The sequence below is a fragment of the Corythoichthys intestinalis genome, chromosome 7, assembly GCF_030265065.1.
Source record: "Corythoichthys intestinalis isolate RoL2023-P3 chromosome 7, ASM3026506v1, whole genome shotgun sequence".
Taxonomy (NCBI): domain Eukaryota; kingdom Metazoa; phylum Chordata; class Actinopteri; order Syngnathiformes; family Syngnathidae; genus Corythoichthys; species Corythoichthys intestinalis.
This window is the reverse complement of record NC_080401.1, coordinates 57,667,732-57,688,566: the sequence shown is the minus strand read 5'-3', so window position 1 is coordinate 57,688,566 and position 20,835 is coordinate 57,667,732. Positions and strand designations below refer to the sequence as shown.

The 20,835-nt window shown below is 40.9% G+C and overlaps 1 protein-coding gene across 1 annotated transcript in view; it reads left to right on the top strand.

Annotated features, from left to right (window-relative positions):
* Positions 1-20,835, top strand: part of prdm5 (PR domain containing 5) — a 105,200-nt gene that overhangs the window by 50,942 nt on the left and 33,423 nt on the right. Inside the window, exon 13 of the mRNA XM_057840218.1 lies at positions 15-108. Coding sequence (XP_057696201.1) covers positions 15-108 — 94 coding nt within the window. The remainder of the gene's footprint in view (positions 1-14; positions 109-20,835) is intronic.

Here is a 20,835-nt window from a genome sequence, read left to right as displayed (position 1 = left end):
TTTTTTTCTTCCAGACACACACAGGTGAAAAGGAGAAGATCTGCCCGTACTGTGGACAAAAGTTCGCTAGCAACGGAACGCTGAGGGTCCACATCCGCAGTCACACAGGTTAGTCATTTCACTCTGATTGGCTGCTCTGCGCTTTAACCCTTTCGTGTCTATTGCATAGATTCATACATGTATGTAAATACCTATTGCCATCAATAGGTATTGTCAGTATAATTTCCTATTTTTTGCTAACTACCACAACACATACTCTTTAACCTGATCTGGTAGCGAATGAGTTAAGCTAATGATAAATTTTAAATCGATGTCCACTGTCCATGAAAGGGTTCAGGGATGTGGCTTGACTGAATAAACAAAAAAACTAGAAGACTAAACGGTAAACTCGCACCAGAAAAATATGTTCAGAATAAGCTGCAAAGGTGAAAAATCCAAAACAGCTCCCTGGTGTCTTCACTCCCTAAATCTTGCTTAAATCAGCCCTTTTTTATGACCAAAAATGTGTTCAAAAAGCAGCCGCTAACCAAAGGTCATCCAGCAGTTTGACACATTCACCACGAGTACATTTTTATGTTGATTTTCCTCTACAAACATGATCTGGAATTGCGTTCCACACACGGCTAGCGGACAAAATGGAGCGCTTGGATGTTCATTAAACGGCCTTAAAGTGGAAAGCGCCGCATTCCTGCGCGTCTCCTTACCAACTGACTGCAGCCGAGACCTGGCACGACCACACGCGAGCGCGCTTGCTTGGCTTCCCAACTCTCTTCCCCCTTCTTTATTCGCCGCAGTGGTCTCCCCTGCAAGGTTGGAACAAATGATGTCGGTTTATTCCTGTCAGTGGACGGAATTATGCAAATGACATACAGTGAAAACAGCATGCATAAGTCATGCTACTTTGTCCTACCAATGCCCCAACTTTTCCACTTGTTCTATTTGTTTGGTTTTTGGATGTCATCTGAACAAGGAAATGACTTGAATAACAAATGTATGTAGTTGTGTGGGGTAGTTTTCCCAGAAATAATGGGAGGTCCTGCCTGTGGGATAGTTTTTCAGTTTAAGGTCAGTATTATATTTTTTTCCGTTTTGATCCATTTCATTTCCATGCGTACAGGGTTGAAAATTGCGTTGCACCGATAGATTCTGATTACGACACCACACTGTGTAATATCGGATGATGGCGATACTGTCCCAATACTGTTATTTTTTGGGGGATATATATACAGTGGTATGAAAAAGCATCTGAACCTTTTGGAATTTCTCACATTGGATCCATCCATCCATCCATCCATCCATCCATCCATCCATCCATCCATCCATCCATCCATCCATCCATCCATCCATCCATCCATCCATCCATCCATCCATCCATCCATCCATCCACCCACCCACCCATCCATCCATCCATCGGCGGGCCACGTGGGCAGCAGCTTTAGTAGGGAACCCCAGACTTCCCTCTCCCCAGCCACTTCAACATGCCTGGAACACTTCTGGAGTTAGGTTCTGTAGCTGGAGGTTGGACCGCCAAGGCCCCCGTCTTTGGCTGCCGCCCAGCTCCCTATGCAACCGACCCCTTTGTCCCCTCCCACAGGTGGTGAGCCCATGGGAAGGGGGACCCATGTTTCCATATTGGGCATTTAGGGGTTGTGCCCGGCCGGGCCTCATGGGAACAGGCCTGGCCTCCAGACGCTTGCCTTCGAGCCCCACCTTCAGGCCTTGCTCCAGACGGGGGGCCCCGGTAATCCGCGTCCGGGCAAGGGAAAACTGACTCCATTTGTGTTTATTATCATAAGGGGTCTGTGGAGTCATGCTTTGTCTGGTCCCTCACCTAGGACCTGTTTGCCATGGGTGACCCTACCAGGGGCATAAAGCCCCAGACAACATAGCTCCTAGGATCATTGGGACATGCAAACTCCTCCACCACGATAAGGTGATGACTCACGGATGGGCCTTCAGGGGTCGCCACAACAAATCAGTTGTCTCCATCTAAGCCTGTCCTCTGTACAGTGCCTTCCATAATTATTGGCACCCCTGAAAAAGATGTGTTTTTTAGCTTCTAATATTTTTTTAAAAAATTCAAATAATATGGGACCTTAATGGAAAAAAAGAGAAAAATCCAACCTTCAATACAAGTGCATTCATTCAGTTAGGAAAAAATCCCACATAAAGAAAAAAATATTTGACATCAAATAATGTGTGTCACAATTATTAGCACCCCTGGTGTTAATACTTTGTACAACCCCCTTTTGCCAACAAAAAAAGGTCTGGGGACTGAGATGGCCATGGGAGGAGCTTGATCTTGTGTCTGGTGAACCATTCCTGTGTAGATTTGGCCATATGTTTAGGGTCATTGTCTTGCTGAAAGACCCAGTGACGACACATCTTCAGCTCTCCGGCAACAGATTTCGATTTAAAATGTCCTGGTATTTCAAAGCATTCATGATTCCATGCACCCTAACAAGGTTCCCAGGGCCTTTGGAAGCAAAACAGCCCCACAGCATCAAAAATCAAATTTATTTATATAGCCCTTTACAAAACCTGAAAGGTCCCCAAAGTGCTTTAGAACAAGGACAAACATGGCACATAGTAAATAAAAGGCAGGAACGTATTATACAATGACATTAGGAAGAAAAAACCCCTCTTCAGCTTTCGGGCAACAGATTTTGATTTAAAATGTCCTGGTATTTCAAAGCATTCATGATGCCATGCACCCTAACAAGGTTCCCAGGGCGTTTGGAAGCGAAACAGCCCCACGGCATCACTGACCCACCCCCATACTTCACAGTGGGTATGAGGTGCTTTTCAGCATGCGCATCTTTCTTGCCACGCCAGACCCACTTAGAGTGTTTGTTGCCACAAAAGATGCGCATGCTGAAAAGCACCTCATACCCACTGTGAAGTATGCAAGTGGGGAGACCGATCTTTTGCGTTTGCTGCACCCAAGTTATGGAATAGTCTTCCCCCTGAAATCCGCACCACTACAAATTTGGGCCTTTTTAAACCTCGTTTAAAGACACACCTTTTTAGACTCACCTTTCCCCAAGATTAGTTTAGCCTGGTTTTATTTCGTTAGGGTTTTTAATGTTTTCGGATTTTATCCGTTTTATTGTTTTATTTGCTGTCTGACTTTAATCGTGGCGCGTTGTTTCGTTTCTTTTTTCTTTTTTTCTTCCTAATGTCATTGTATAATACTTTCCTGCCTTTTATTTACTATGTGCCATGTTTGTCCTTGTTCTAAAGCACTTTGGGGACCTTTCAGGTTTTGTAAAGGGCTAGATAAATAAATTTGATTTTTGATGCTGTGGGGCTGTTTCGCTTCCAAAGGCCCTGGGAACCTTGTTAGGGTGCATGGCATCATGAATGCTTTGAAATACCAGGACATTTTAAATCAAAATCTGTTGCCCTCTGCCCGAAAGCTGAAGATGGGTCGTCACTGGGTCTTTCAGCAAGACAATGACCCTAAACATATGGTCAAATCTACACAGAAATGTTTCACCAGACACAAAATCAAGCACCTCCCATGGCCATCTCAGTCCCCAGACCTTGTTTTGTTGGCAAAATGGGGTTTAACAAAGTATTAACACCAGGGGTGCTAATAATTGTGACACACATTATTTGATGTCAAATAATTTTTTCTTTATGTGGGATTTTTTCCCCCACTGAATGAATGCACTTGTATTGAAGGTTGGATTTTTCTCTTTTTTTCCATTAAGGTCCCATATTATTTGAATTAAAAAAATATTAGAAGCTAAAAAACACATCTTTTTCAGGGGTGACAATAATTATGGAGGGTACTGTATCTTCTGCTCTCACATCAACTTCCTTCATGTCCTCTTTAACTACATCCATAAACCTTCTCTTTGGTGGTCTTCTAGACCTCCTGCCAGGCATACGGAAATTCAGCATCCTTTTGCCACTATACTCATTATCTCTCCGCGGGACATGGCCAAACCATCTCAGTCTGGTCTCCAAACCCTCTAACATGCACTGTCACTCTGATATGCTCATTCCTGATCCTATCCATCCTGGTTACTCCAAAGAGAACTTCAGCATCTTCATATGTACCTATATGTGTATACACTGCTCAAAAAATAATGGGAACACTACAGTAACATCTAACTAAACATCATGTCCCAGAGGTGTTCTATAAGGTTTAGGTCAGGTAAACGTGGGGTCCAGTCAATGATATGAATTCCCTCTTCCTCCAGGAACTGTTTGCATTCGCTAATCACATGAGGTTGGGCATTGTCATTTGCTGAACTGAAAATCTTGCTAGTGGGCTAATTCTTTCGAGACTTGGATATTTGAAGTTTTGGAGATGGAACACTGTTCGGAATACTGAACAGATCTGATTGGGACCTTTTTTATTCTCAGAAGTTTCATGAACTTTAGATGGTCACCAAGTTTCGTGTCAAAAGCTCTCTCGGATCTTCTGCTTTGGTGTACTTTGTGTATCTGTGTGAAATAGCCTGAATCCTTATGTCACCTCACCTTTTGACCTCAGAATTAAAACTTGAAAGTTCCGGAAACTTTTGGTGGAAATGCCATGCCAAAAAAAAAAAAAAAAATCACTGGTGACTTTAGTGATTCATTGGTTGTCTTCAGGTGTCGCCACGCTGAGTGTGGTCTCCATCTTTGTCAACAGCTTCCTTTGTACGTGTGTGTTTGTGAGAGAATGTAAAGCTCGGTCGGATTGTATTTATGTAGAATAAACAAAAGCGAGGAATGCTGGGGGAGGGGTGGGAGCCGAGGGGACGCCGCAAAGAAAGAAAGGAGGAACGGGAGAAAAGAGCACTCCAAGAAAGCATCCAGCCCGACGACCCGTGACCCTGACTGCCTGTAAATCTGTCCCCTACTTCTATAGGTGGAAATTTTGGTCCGCGTGTTTGTCGGGCAAACGTGGCTTTATCTCGGTGAAAAGGCGCGAGTTGTTCCCGTAGCCGTCATCCCGACAAGGTCAGGTTGTTCTCAGACAGGAGAAGAAAGACTGGAACTGGAATTAAGACTATTGATATAGTAGGACACAACATTGACACTCCCTAGAAGTAGTTAAGACTCGAGTTCAGTTCATGGCTTATGATTTAAACATTTGAACTTAATTTTTGGTCCTACAAATATTATAAATCATAGTTTTAGCCCTGCCTCCTCCTGCCAATGTGTTGCTGTGTTGTATTTATTCGCAGGAATTATCTTCTTTGTTTACACATGGAGGCAGCTAATTTTCGTAACTGACTAGCATCACCACTTTTAACCAAGAATTGAGACTGTTTTCCGTCCATGTCTATGAAGAATTCGGGGATTTAAGCATTTATTGTCAAGAATTTTCGCCAGAAAAGCTCCTGTTACGCGAGGCGGCCGCTAGCCTCATTCGCTAATAGTATATACTAAAGATGTCGTGATCGGATGCCGATCGATCGGGTCCGATCACGTCATTTTTAAAATATCGGAATCGGCAAAAAAATATCGGACATGCCTTTTTTTAATATATATATATATTTTAATTAGATCGTTTTCTAATTGTATTTATCGTTACAGACAAAATGTCTTACATTCATCCAGAGTCGTTAGTTTTGGCTTAAAGTAGGGCTATCAAATTTATCACGTAAACGGCGGTAATTAATGTTTTTAAATTAATCACGTTAAAATATATAATGCGATTAACGCATGCGCTGCACGACCCACTCACGCATTGTCGCGTTCAATCTATAATGGCGCCGTTTTACCTATAAATAGAGTGAAAAAATATTTGAGACTCAGAAATTCGTATTTGAACACTTCATTTTTCATTGAAACTGTTTTCTTTGATCGAGGCAATCCTTTTTGTGTTTGAGCCATATTATGGGTAGGACATTTGTGTCTAAATCATTCAATCCCAATAAAAGTTGCTTCAATAAAAAAAACTATTTTTAATCAAAGAAAAAAAAACTTTTGCAAAAATATATTTTTTTGAAAATATTTTTTAAATTTGAAATATATATATTTGTTATTAACTTGTCACTTTTTTTGAAAAGCAAAAAGTTTTAAACTTTTTTTTTTTTTAAGTGGAAAAACTTTTGAAGGCGTTTTTTTTTCTTCGATTTAATCATTTTGACACAAAGAGCCAACTTCAACGCTACTTCCGACTTGTTTGAGTGGCAGGTGACTACGCCAATGGCATAAAAGCAGGAAGTAAGAACAATGGCCACCACGACTCCATCCAGCCATCGGACTCTGATGGACTCCAAGCCGAAAATAGGGCACCGCTACGGGGGTGTGACATCGGTTAGTGCCCGCGATGCGGGAGTAATGCATTTACTCCGAGTAAATGCATTCATCAAATCAATGAATGGATGTGCCAGAATTTTCTCCAGTTAAATGTGGAGAAGACAGAGGTGATCATTTTTGGGCCAAAAAAGGAAAGGTCAAAGATAAGCAGCCAACTTAGCACAATGTCACTCACTGCTTCAAATCAAGTCAGAAACCTGGGCGTAATTATTGACTCAGACCTAAAATTTGATAGCCATCTAAAAAATATAACCAGAATTAAGGGGCTTCTGACACAACAAGACATGGAAAAACTTATGCATGCATTCATTTTCAGCAGATTGGACTATTGCAACGGTATATTTACAGGTCTTGATAAAAAATCAGTCAGGAAGCTGCAGCTAGTACAGAATGCTGCAGCCAGAGTCCTCACAAATACAAGGAAGCTGGACCACATTACACCGGTTTTGAAATCGCTACGCTGGCTTCCACTGAGGCAAAGGATAGACTATAAAATACTACTGCTCGTCTACAAAACACTTAATGGCCTTGGACCAAAATACATGCTTGACTTGTTAGATTCCTATGAGACATCTAGACCCCTAAGGTCGTCTGGAACCGGTCTTCTGCATGTTCCAAGAACAAGAACCAAGCAGGGTGAGGCAGCATTTAGTTATGCTCCTCACCTCTGGAACAAGTTACGCGAACCTCTGAAGTATGCTCAAACTGTTAGCTCTTTTAAATCAGGGCTAAAAACGCTTTTGTTTAGCACTGCATATCCATAACTGTTTATATATTTCAAATGTACCTGCTTTCTATTCCTCTTGTGCTTATCTCCATTGCTGATTTCAATTATTATTAGGAGTAGTAGTTTTTGTTTTATTATTATTATTTTTTTTATTTGTATTTATTTATTTTTATTCTGTGATTAAGTGCGATCTTTCGTCTTGGTTTTTACGTTGTATTGATTTAAATGTGATTTTTATGATCTTCATGTGATGTAAAGCACTTTGAATTGCCTCGTGTTGAATTGTGCTATATAAATAAATTTGCCTTGCCTTGCCTTGCCTTACGGTGCCCTGTCACGGGGATCACGGGGAACTGCCCTGCCGCTGCCCTGACGTGACGGTTGGCAATCGGGGTCCAACCGCAGTGTCGCGACGCGCCGGTACGGGAGTGGCCGGCGAGTGGCCAGACACTAGCCTGCCCAGTAAGCGAGTGGACTACCGGCGAGTCGCTGGCGTCCACGCCGGCAGCCCCGTCGCTTCAGCTATGAATGAATGAATGAGCTTTCCCCCTCTTTTCGGCCCTAGGCATCCGCCTTGGGCTACGGCGCGGGTTGCATGTTGGGCGCCAGTGAGTTCTTGGGGTGTCCCCCACTCCGGGAGGGTACCCTGTCCCGCCCCGGGTCTAGTGGGCTGTGTGGGTCCCGTGGTGTGCAGTATCGGTTAGGGGGTGGCGGTGGTGGCTCGTGGGGTGGGTGGTGGTGGGGGCAGGCATGGAGGGCGGCGGCACGTCCCTTTATTCCTTCCCTCCAGGCCGGTTAATGGTCCGGGAGACCATCCTAAGTGCCGGGGGGATGACTGCGGCCCCCTCGCTGGAGCTGCGGGAGGGGGGACAGGCTGCGCCATCTCACCCACCCCTTATTGGCTGGGGCGCCCCGTGCGCAGCTTTTCCATTTGCCTGCAGGACTATCACACATCTGATGGGATTCACGCATTACTGAGTGCAATTAAACACACTCAAGTAGAGAAATTGTTGCTGCCAGCGATCAGGCAGCATAGAATAGGATGTCAGCATACCCACACTTACAATGGACTTACACAAGACCGGGTTCTACAACTCACATTACCAATTCGTGTACGCTCCACTCCTCCAAATCCCATCTTTTTCTGACTTTCCCCCCTCCTTTTTGTTCTCGGTCATCAGGTCCCCCCACATGGTGTCAACCAGAAATACAATTGCTAATGATAGCGCTACTATATTCATAGTTAGTGTAGGCATTGAATGTATTTCTTGTTGTTGTCTTATCTGTCTCTCTTTCCTCTTCTAAATCCTACTAAAAAGACAATACACCTTCCAAATGAGTATGTATCGGACATCTATTGCCGTCAATGGTACTGAAACAATGCGATTTTTACACTTATAGCATTTTCCAGGCCCGTAACCATGACGACATCCTCGACCAAAACAATCCGTTTCCCAGATTAAACCAACTTTCTATACTTGTCTGAGCACAATTATCTTAACAAATGAGAACAAGAATTCTATTAAGTGACGTCAGATTCCATTTCGATTGAACTCATTGGCTGCCATTGACAGCTATTGAAGTCCAATCCGTGCGTTCTATCATCGTCGATGGCAGCAAAGTAGTTATTTATTTCATCTGGTTCATTGGACGTCTGCCCCCCGCGAAGGGAACATTTTCACTCAGCGGCTCTGATGTGTTGCCAGCGCTAGCTCAACACGCATGGCGGACATTTGTAGGACATTAGACTCAATGACAAGCTTGTTTGCGTAATTACAGTAATGCTTCATAATCTCGAATGGCAGCGCTTTCCCTTTTTTTAGTGGGGGGTGGAATTTGGAAAGGCCTGTTGAGCCTGATTTGGAAACTGGCTATTATGTGGTGATTATACAATGGCGCGATGGTTTGAATAGCGATGACCCACTTGATAATTTGGGCTTGTTGATCGGGATGTCAATTGCTCTCAAAACTTTAATTACTGGGTCAGATAAACCACAGTGTAGCATTGAAGCGGTTTTAAGATGTCCAGTTTTTACTTAAGACATATTCTGTATGGTCCTGCTCTAAGGGAGTGAAATTTAAGGCTGCGATGGATAAAAAGTGAATGGACATGAAATGTAAAAATTGTCCAAATCCTCTTCTTGTTGTAGTTAATTTCGTTATTATCACTTTTTCATGCTAACTTTGCATGAAATTCAAAGCTACCATCTGTAACAAGAATTGCTATGGTCGCTTTGTTGTGATTGTTGGTATATCGGGTCACTTCCAGTAGATTTTGTGGCATCTTGGACTTCCAGTGGTTATCGGGTAACTTCCTGTTGATATGGAGGAATTTCTGAGTCAATTCTTGTTGATTTGGGGCAATTTTGTGTTCACTTTCTGTACATATTGGTTCACATCCTGTTGATTTTCAGGCAATTCATGGTCACTTCCTGTTGATTTGGAGGCATTCCAGTTCCAGGGCCACTTCCTGTTCATATCGGGTCATTTCCTGTTGATTTGGGGCCATTTCAGGGTCTCTTCCTGTTCATAATTGGTTATTTCCTGTTGATTTTGGGACATTTCAGGGTCACTTTCTGTTAATTGAGGCATTTAATGGTCACTTCGTGTTTATATCGGGTAACTTCCTGTTGATTTGAGGATATTTTAGGGTCACTTCCTGTTCATATCGGGTCACGTCCTGTTGATTTGAGGGTATTTTAGGGTCACTTCCTGTTCATATCTGGTCACGTTCTGTTGATTTGGGGACATTTCATGGTCAGTTCCTGTAGGTATCGGGTCACTTCCATTGATTTGGGGGTCAATTCCTGTTAATTTTCTGGGTTTTCAGGGTCATGTCCTATTGATTTTGAGCCACATGGGTTGGAAATCAATAGGAGTGAACGAAAGTTTTTGTACTGTTGAAATGAATGGCCAATAGAGCCATTGGAAATGAATGGGAAATTTTGCCTATCACAAATGACTGGGTATATTTTTGGCAAATTTTTACCTAACTGTACGTTTTTCGCAAAAACTGAATGTGCCCCATGGCGTACTGAATTTTCGGATGTATAAATGATGTGAATTGGACAACAATTGTGGGACAAGAAGGCGATAGATGTCAAACCCGATGTAACTGGGAGGGTTGGCAGTGAATGATCACATAAAATGCCACTGATGGCAATAGACGTCGCATCCATTTCAATTGGCTTTGGCTTCCCTCCCAGTACGTCATTAGACGTACAATCAACTGGACGCCTAGCGCCGTCAACGGCACAGAAACATGCTCATCAGGATTTCGTGAACTAATTATAGCCATTCTAACACGTGGCCATTTTTTAGCGTGCCGGGAATCATGAATTTGTTCAAACGGGTTCGCCGCCAACTGTACCCCAAGGAGAATTTCCAGTGATGTCACAGTGCCACTTGAGTTACGACCTCCATCTTCCCCATCTTGCTTGTTGACCGCGTTGGCGTCCACTCACACCAAAACTCTGGGAAAATCCGCCCTCGCGCGTTTCGATGTAGCCAGGAGAATAAATTAACCAAAGGATAGAAACATTCATCACCCCTACCGAGTTCCACAAGGTCGCCGACATGCTCCGGCCAGCGCTTTTTTGACAGCTGGCATTTTACGGCTTGTTGGTGATCTCATAGCGGGGCGGCTCGGCTAATTTGTTTGACTTCAGCGTGATCAAACAGCATTATGGGGAAACTAAATCCAAGCTAAATATACAGCCGCGACTCAGAGATTTACGGCTCTGCATTTTTCATGTATGCTTGGCTTGATCCGGTTCTCTCATCAGTGGGAGAGAGTAACAAAGTACAAATACTGCATTACTTAAAGACAGAATTCTACTCAAAGGAGATTTTGTCTTGATGCTGGGTTTCCAGTACTAGGCATTGCTTATATTGTTTGCGCTTTTACCGTGCACACACATTAAGGGTGTGACAAAATATCGAAATGGTGATATATTGTGATACTTTGTATCCCAAAAGGTTATTGATATGCTCCTGCAAGAATCGAGATATCATTTTAAAAAGGTGTCAATGGTTTTTTGTTTTTAAAAAAAAAAAAAAAAAGGAACCATCAAGTTGCTACCAAAATCTTCCAGCATAATAGTGTCTCAGTTAACTCTAAAGCCTGAGTTATACTCCCAAGTTGCGGTGACGGCGCAGCGACTACGGCGTCATTCGATAGTTCTGCGGTGAGGGAATGCGTTGCTCTGTAATTCACCGCCAAGCCACTAGAGGGATGTGGTGTTATGCTTGTACAGTTTTGGGGCATGCTTGTTGACTTCCGCTAGTCGGAGAGAAAATAAACAACGCAAGATGGAACTCTTGAAAGTAAATATTCTGCTCATCAACACTGAATAAATATTGAACATACAAATGTTGAGGTGCAGACGACGCAGAAGACGGTTTCGAGGCGATCTGGCCGAATTTTGATGCCGCACAGAGAGTTTTAGACTCGGGTGGAGAGAGCTAGCTGTGGCGGCTAGCTTCAAACTGGCGTCGAGCACTGTGTTCAAGGTCTGCAAAGCCCTCCAGCCCGATTTGTTTGCCGTGTCCTACAACCCGCCAGTGGGAAGCCATAGCAGATTTCTGGCGTCTATGGAACTTCCCAAACTGCGTTGGGAGCCTTGATTTTAACATTATCATAAAAAGCACCGAGGCACTCTCAGTAATGATGTATCGTGTGTGAACTGTCTGTTATTGAAAATTAAAGATCAAAACAACTCTTTTAACACCAAATCTGTGCTTTATTCTTCATATACTTGAAGTGTGACACGTAAATAAGTCACAGACTCACAGCAAACATATGTACACAATAAATGATGAAGTGCACCAACCAAAAATACGACATAAAGTGATAAAAAGTTGGCAGTTTTTGGCCGACTGGGTCACCGCTTTGTGTGGCCACTCAATTCCGAACACACACGTCTCGGTGGTTCTTCCATTTTTTTTTTCAATCGGCGACCTTGCCATTTGGCAATCACAATAATGTCTTGACGAGACTTGCTCTTCGATGATACTCCCGTCGGCTTGGTCCATTTTTCGTGTAGAAAATAATTAGGGATGGGAATTGATAGGATTTTTACGATTCCAATTCCATTATCGATGTTGATTCACGATTCGATTCTTTATCGATTCTCTTATCGATTCTAATTTGGGGAAAAAGAAGAACAAACGTTTTGATTGGCATTGAGTTTGTTTAATCAGAAGTCACAACCTTAAAAACTCACAACAAGGTCAAAAGAGGCCCACAGCCTCAATATCAACTGTGGCAATAAGTGGCTAATGCACAAGAATTTAACATTTTACTGAAACATTTTTGTAATAGAAATAAAAAATATTGGTATATATTGGCAGAAAATGTGTGACGATTGCAGGAGTGCCTAAATGTAAAAAATTATTGTTTTTCAGAATGCCACAATCAAATAACCCTTTCTGGATATTTCACGGAACAAAAGTAAATAAAATAAAAATAATAATATAATTATAATTAATAAAAATAACACTATTAATCAAATAGATAATAACCAAATAACCCTCTCTGAGTTCTTCACAGAAAAAGGCCAGAAAATAATTAACACTATTGAGGAAAAAAAAAAAAAAAAAAAATTCAAAATGCTCTCTGATATTCAATACTTGCAAAAGTATTCGGCCCCCTTGAATCTTGCAACCTTTCGCCACATTTCAGGCTTCAAACATAAAGATATGAAATTTAATTTTTTTGTCAAGAATCAACAACAAGTGGGACACAATCGTGAAGTGGAACAACATTTATTGGATAATTTAAACTTTTTTAACAAATAAAAAACTGAAAAGTGGGGCGTGCAATATTATTCGGCCCCTTTACTTTCAGTGCAGCAAACTCACTCCAGAAGTTCAGTGAGGATCTCTGAATGATCCAATGTTGTCCTAAATGACCGATGATGATAAATAGAATCCACCTGTGTGTAATCAAGTCTCCGTATAAATGCACCTGCTCTGTGATAGTCTCAGGGTTCTGTTTAAAGTGCAGAGAGCATTATGAAAACCAAGGAACACACCAGGAAGGTCCGAGATACTGTTGTGGAGAAGTTTAAAGCCGGATTTGGATACAAAAAGATTTCCCAAGCTTTAAACATCTCAAGGAGCACTGTGCAAGCCATCATATTGAAATGGAAGGAGCATCAGACCACTGCAAATCTACCAAGACCCGGCCGTCCTTCCAAACTTTCTTCTCAAACAAGGAGAAAACTGATCAGAGATGCAGCCAAGAGGCCCATGATCACTCTGGATGAACTGCAGAGATCTACAGCTGAGGTGGTAGAGTCTGTCCATAGGACAACAATCACAAACACTGCACAAATCTGGCCTTTATGGAAGAGTGGCAAGAAGAAAGCCATTTCTCAAAGATATCCATAAAAAGTCTCGTTTAAAGTTTGCCACAAGCCACCTGGGAGACACACCAAACATGTGGAAGAAGGTGCTCTGGTCAGATGAAACCAAAATTGAACTTTTTGGCCACAATGCAAAACGATATGTTTGGCGTAAAAGCAACACAGCTCATCACCCTGAACACACCATCCCCACTGTCAAACATGGTGGTGGCAGCATCATGGTTTGGGCCTGCTTTTCTTCAGCAGGGACAGGGAAGATGGTTAAAATTGACGGGAAGATGGATGCAGCCAAATACAGGAACATTCTGGAAGAAAACCTGCTGGTATCTGCACAAGACCTGAGACTGGGACGGAGATTTATCTTCCAACAGGACAATGATCCAAAACATAAAGCCAAATCTACAATGGAATGGTTCAAAAATAAACGTATCCAGGTGTTAGAATGGCCAAGTCAAAGTCCAGACCTGAATCCAATGGAGAATCTGTGGAAAGAGCTGAAGACTGCTGTTCACAAACACTCTCCATCCAACCTCACTGAGCTCGAGCTGTTTTGCAAGGAAGAATGGGCAAGAATGTCAGTCTCTCGATGTGCAAAACTGATAGAAACATACCCCAAGTGACTTGCAGCTGTAATTGGAGCAAAAGGTGGCGCTACAAAGTATTAACGCAAGGGGGCCGAATAATATTGCACGCCCCACTTTTCAGTTTTTTATTTGTTAAAAAAGTTTAAATTATCCAATAAATGTTGTTCCACTTCACGATTGTGTCCCACTTGTTGTTGATTCTTGACAAAAAATTAAAATTTTATATCTTTATGTTTGAAGCCTGAAATGTGGTGAAAGGTTGCAAGGTTCAAGGGGGCCGAATACTTTTGCAAGGCACTGTAGGTCACTTGCTGTTCATTTTAGGGCATTTTCAGGTCATTTCGTGTTGAGTTTGAGTTACTGCCTATTCATTTGGGTGATTCCCAGGTCGCTTCCTGTTCTGTAACACAAAATGAACAGGAAGTGACCCATAAAATACCCCAAAATCAACAGGAAGTAACTGAAAATCAACAGGTAAATGACCGTAAATGGCCCAAAATGACCTCATTGCCTGGCATTGGCTGCTACTGACGGCCATAGACGTTCAATCCGTTTGAAGTGGGAGGGATGGCAGCGAATGAACGAATCTTCATTCGCTGCCACCCTCCCAGTTCAAATGGATTGGGCGTCAACTAGTGATAAACTCATTCCAATTCACAGCAGAAGCGTGTTTTTCTGTTTATTAGTTGTTTTTAGAATATCCTAGAAGGATTTCCTGACCAATGTTTCGCCATATCGTCAGATCATCGTTATCGTGAGCTTTGTATCGCAAACCGTATCGTATCGTGAGGTACCAAGAGGTTCCCACTCCTAACACACACGGTGTTCCAGAGTAAGAGTAGCACTTTATACGTACAAACAATTGTTTGCACTGTTGCTCTTGGGACCTGCAGCTGCTTTGAAATGGCTCCAAGTGACTTTCCTGACTTGTTCAAGTCAATGATTCGCTTTTTCAGATCCATGTATGTATATTTTTGACCCAGCAGATTTGATCACTTTTTCTGTTAACCCGTAATAAAGTCATAAAAGAACCAAACTTCATGAATGTTTTTTGTGACAAAGAAGTATCTGTTCCAATCACTCTATCGGAGAAAAATCAGAGTTGTAGAAATAACTGGAAACTCAAGAGAGCCATGACATTATGTTCTTCACAAGTGTATGTAAACTTTTGACCGCAACTGTAGCTTCTAGTGCAGCTTGGACTGAACTGTGAGTCTTGTCCGATTTCAACTAGCCTGACCATAAGCTTTGTCGAATAGGAACATTTTTAGTTTAATCTTAAATGTACAGACTGTGTCGGTTTCTTTAGTACTAGCTGGAAGCTGATTCCATAAGACAGGAGCTTGGTAGGCTCTAGCGCCTACTGTACTTTTAGAAACCCTGGGAACTACCAGTAGACCTGCATTCTGAGAACGGAGTGTTCTGTTGGGGCGGTATGGAACCAGAGCATCTGTGAGATAAGATGGCCCCAAACCATTAATGGTCTTAAATGTAAGAAGGAGGATTTTAAATTTAATTCTAAACTCGACTGGAAGATTTCAATCCACGGACTACTTGTACTTTTTAAATTCTATGTACTTTGTACTTCTTTATCCATTTAAGTAGTTCTACCACCGGTCACTCATCGCGGCGGCTAATGTCAGACTGAGGCATAGGCGTCGTAAAGTCGAAGGTCTACTAGGACATCGTAAACCGAGGAATCCCTGTACATTTTAAATTCTATATACTTTGTATACTGGAGTGGTTCACAGCCGAGTGTGAAGGGGTCGGGATGAGATCCTGCCCCAAGTGGAGGAGTTCAAGTATCTTGGGGTCTTGTTCACAAGTGAGGGTATGAGGGAGTGGGAGATCGACAGGCAGATCGGTCTAGCGTCTGCGATGATGCAGATTGCATCGGTCCGTAATGGTGAAGACTGGATTTACCAGTTGGTCTACGGTCTTACCCTCACCTAAGGTCACGTGCTGTGGGTCGTGACCGAAAGAACAAGATCCCGGATACAAGCGGCTGAAATGAGTTTCCTCTGCAGGGTATCTAGGCTCTCCCTTAGAGATAGGGTGAGACGCTTGGTCATCTGGGAGAGACTCGGTGTCGAGCCGCTACTCTTCCGCGTTGAGAGGAGCCATTTGAGGTGGCACTGGCATCTGGTTCGGATGCCCCCTGGACGCCTCCCTGGAGAGGTGTTCCGGGCATGTCCCACTGGCGGGAGGCCCCGTGGACGACCCAGGACATGCTGAAGAGACGATCTCTCGGCTGGCCTGGGAAGGCCTTGGGATCTCGCCAGTGGGACATGCCCATAACACTTCTCCAGGGAGGCGTCCAGGAGGCATGAAATGGATGGGGAGAGGGAAGTCTGGGCTTCCCTGCTAAAGTTGCTGCCCGACCTTGAATTAAGAAGTAGATGATGGATGGATGGATTTGTACACAAGAATTTTTACTTGTGCTTGCATTACGTACTTCTACCACCTCTCTTTCATCGCGCTTGCTAATGTTTAATTGTATTGCGCTGAGGGAGAGGAAAGCTCCCAGGAATCCTTTCCAAAGTCGAATAAAGCAATGAAGATAAATAATCAGCGGCGACCGGTTCCTGTTCAGCAGGAAGACAAACAAGATGAGGCTTTCGCTGGCCGTTTATGAGGTATTTCAATCAGCTGGAGGTCGTCTTTTTCACATTACTGACAGCCAGGGCCGTCGCTACGGGTTGCCGGTGTTTATTTTATTTTTGCCTATTAAAAAGCTTTTATTTTCATATTTTTTAAATTTATGAATTTATATTTGGAATGATATTTATTTTTCTGTATTTCTATTTCTTTTAGCCAGTTATAAAGCTTTTATTTACCTTTTTATGTATTTTGTTCATATTTTTTAAGCAGCATAAAGCTATTATTCACATTTTTTTTTTTTTTTTTTTTTTTAATTATTTTATTTGATTTTTACATTTTTTAAAATCATGTTACTACTACTACATGTTTTATCTAAATTATTTATTTATTTTTAAATTATTTTTTGGGTGTTTTTTTTTTTTTTTCCGGTGCTTTTTAAAAATTTTGTAATCGGGCTTTTAATTACCATTTACCTTATTATAGTTTTTTTTTCTCCTTTTAAAAAGCTTTCATTTTCATTTTTAAAATTTATTTATTTTCAAAATGATATTTATTAATGTTTCTGTATTTCTATTTCTATTCCTTTATTTACCTTTATTTAAATTCGCATTTTTAAGCAACATAAATCTGTTATTCACATTTTTAATTTTTATTTTCAACTTTATTTGATTTGATTTTTTTTTTTTTTTTATCCTGTTCCTAATGTTTTATTGAAATTATTAAACTTTTTTGAATTATTTTTTTATTTCCATTTTTTAGCTGTGCTTTTTATTTATTTATTTATTTATTTATTTTAAATTGTATTAGGTCTTTTATTTACCATTTTTACTTTTTATAGATTTTTTTGGGGGGGCATGTAAAAGCTTTTATTTTCATTTTTTAAAATATATTAATTTATTTTTAGAATGATATTTATTTATGTTTCTGTATTTGTATTACTTTTAGCCAGTTATAAAGCTTTTAATTACTTTTTATGTATTTTTGTTCATAGTTATTGTAACATTTAATTTTTTAAAAAAAATAATATGATTTTTAATTCTTTAAAATCCTGTTACAAATGTTTTATTTAAGTTTTTTGAATTTTTTATTTCCATTTTTTTCTATTTTTTATTCAGTTTGCAATAGGTCTTTTATTTACCTTTTTTATAGATTTTTTTTTTGCCAACATAAACCTTTTAATTCACCTTTTTTAAATTTAATTTTTTTTTACCATTTTAAACATTTCATTTACTTGTTTGCAATGTATATTGTTTTACTTCTGAATCGTAAAGTGCATGTTCTAAAAACTAGCATCTTACTGTAGATTGAAGTCAAACTGACCATGTAAGCGCGCTCATGAATGGTTGCCTGTTTAGCCCAGAATGCATCCGAAACCGGACACGCGAGTATCTCGACGATCCGATACGGATACTTCCCACGTGCTAGGGTGTGAGAGGCGTTATCGGAAGTGGAGGCGCTTGTCGAGGCGCGAAGGTCAAGTTGAAAAAAGTTGTCGGGCATTCCTCGTGGCCGCTTCAAAGTCAATCTCTTATCCGCGATATCGTATTTCCCGGGCGGACACCCCGTCGGCAATCGGAGGAGGACAGCGGACCGTGCGCGGCTCAAGCGGAGGAAGCCGGAGGATTAATCGTGACAGACGGCGCTAATGTCTTTCAGTCCCTGATGTTCCAAAAGCGTTCTCCGTAACAACAGGCCGCGACATCTGCTGAGCAGACCCGCGGAAAATGCTGGAAAGTAAATAGCTGCTTACTGGAGAGGGTGAAAAGCGAGGTGTGATTCTTGATCTCTGGGTTATGAATAGAGGTAAATAGGAAATAAGAGTGTAATGGTTAGGGCAATAACTAACGAATATTTTTTATAATTAATTAATCTGATGATGAATTAAACGATTAATTGATTCATCGGATAAACGTCACTTTTTTCAATTACCTTCGCAGTTTAATTGATGTTGTTTTAGGCATGTTGTAAGAAACAATGAAGATTAGAACATAGACTTCACCATCAGTTGACGAGACAGCTCCTACAGACATTGCGCCACGCCTTCCTGTAGGGTGCTGGGCCAGCCAGAGCGTCGTGCAGCTTTCACTGCTATAAACTCAAAGACAGGCTGCGTTCAAACGCCAGATTTAGATGGAAAAGGACGAAAGTTTTACTGCATGCAAGCAGGCAGGAGTGTCTCAAGAGTGATTTGGTCGAGGAGTCAAGGTAATTATTATATTAAATAGCACCATTCATGCACTTTGAAACATTGAAATGAATGGGAGAAAAATTTGCGTAACCTAAGCTTAAAATATTTACGTAAAATGAATTATATCTGCCCAGAATCTAGACTGTTTTACGCCAATATCTATAGAAATTCTGGCATTTACGCATTTATTTAAAAGAACTTTCAACTTAAAAAGCTCTTTGTTTTGTGACGGCCGTTACGTCGGATTTTGTATCCATACACAATAGCATAACTTTAGCTTGAAATATTTACGTAAAGTGAATGATATCTGCCCAGAATCTAGACTGTTTTACGCTAATATCTATAGAAATTCTGGCATTTACGCATTTATTTAAAAGAACTTTCAACTTAAAAAGCTCTTTGTTTTGTGACGGTCGTTACGTCGGATTTTGTATCAATACACAATAGCGTAACTTTAGCTTGAAATATTTACGTATAACGAGGGATATCTGCTCATAATCTATACTGTTTTACATTCGTATCTATAGGAATTTCGGAATTTACGCAATTATTTACAAGAACTTTCAACTTAAAAAGCTCCTTGTTTTGTGACAGCCGCTATGTTGGATTTTGTATCTATACACAATAGAGTAACTTTAGCTTGGTCCAATGACAGTTTTATGGTGCCACTGTCAAATAAAGTGTTACCAAATACCAGAACGAGCAATTAATGAAACAACTGGAACAGTAACTGAAGAAATTTTAGCACAGAACATGAATTTTGATTGGTTTTTACCTCTGTAGCGCTGCAATGCATGCTAGGAGGCATGTTGGACGACAACAGTGTTGACAGCAGATGGAAGAGGAGGTTGATTGTCTCCCCCAAGGGAACAGTAATGGCCAAATGAAGCTTCTTGAAGCAATGGAGCTTTGTAGCCAATTGGTTCAAAGCTTCATGCTGGTTCATTTGGTCTTATGACATCTTATGATGCCGCTGACAAATAAAGTGTTACCGGTTGGTGTAAACATCCCATAATACAGCGAAGACAGTTGCAGCTAATAGTCCGGTGCGGCTAATCTAGGAACAAATGCCGTTTTTGTGTTACATGAGTCGTTATTTAGGGCAAAAACTTATATATGTTAAATATTGCTATTGATCCTGAAAATATAGTAATTATCTCTGCATTTGGTGATTTTTGCGCATCTAGGTAAAATTCGAGAAATGAATAGCCACTTTAAGTTTTGTCATACTTATATAAAAAATGATTAATCCCGATTTTATTAGGGAACGACTTTGAATTCTTTGATGACTCTGCTCATGGAGACTCATATATGCAAGGGAGGAGCCTGTTTTAGGTCCCTAGTGGCTTTGGTTTTGAAAATATTTGAACTTGAACTTGAAAAACTTGAAGTTTTTGAAAATAGGCCCCCTACAGATCGGCCTCAACCCCCGTGTTCCGTCAACTGATCGTGAAGTCAATAACTAGAATTAAAAAAGATTAAAATTAAAAAAAAAAAAAAAAAAACAGAAAAAGAAAATCCATGTCCGAGTTAGAACTCCTTCACTCCAGGGGGCGGTAGAGGTAACGCATCTAAACCAACAACCGACATTATGGGGAAAAAAAAACAAAACCCAAAACCAAACAAACCAAAAATTAATTCTTTGAATTTCTTTTACAATTTCCTAAAAAAAAGATTTACCGTATTGGCCCGAATATAAGACGGCCCTGATTATAAGACGACCCAGTCTTTTTCAAGACTCAAGTTTGGAAAAAGACTTTTTGAACACCAAATTAATTTTTAGACAGAAAATAGTTACAGTACATCCGAAACAAATGATTATAACAATATATTTGAGATAAAAAGCATGTTATTTTGCCTCATTCAAATCTTAATATCTGAACATTTAAATATGTAAACGAGGGCTGTCAAAATTATCGCGTTAACAGGCGGTAATTAATTTTTTCAATTAATCACGTTAAAATATTTGACGTAATTAATGTACGTGCCCCGCTCAAACAGATTAAAATGACAGCACAGTGCAAATGTCCACTTGTTACTTGTGTTTTTTGGAGTTTTGTCACCCTCTGCTGGCGCTTGGGTGCGACTGATTTTATGGGC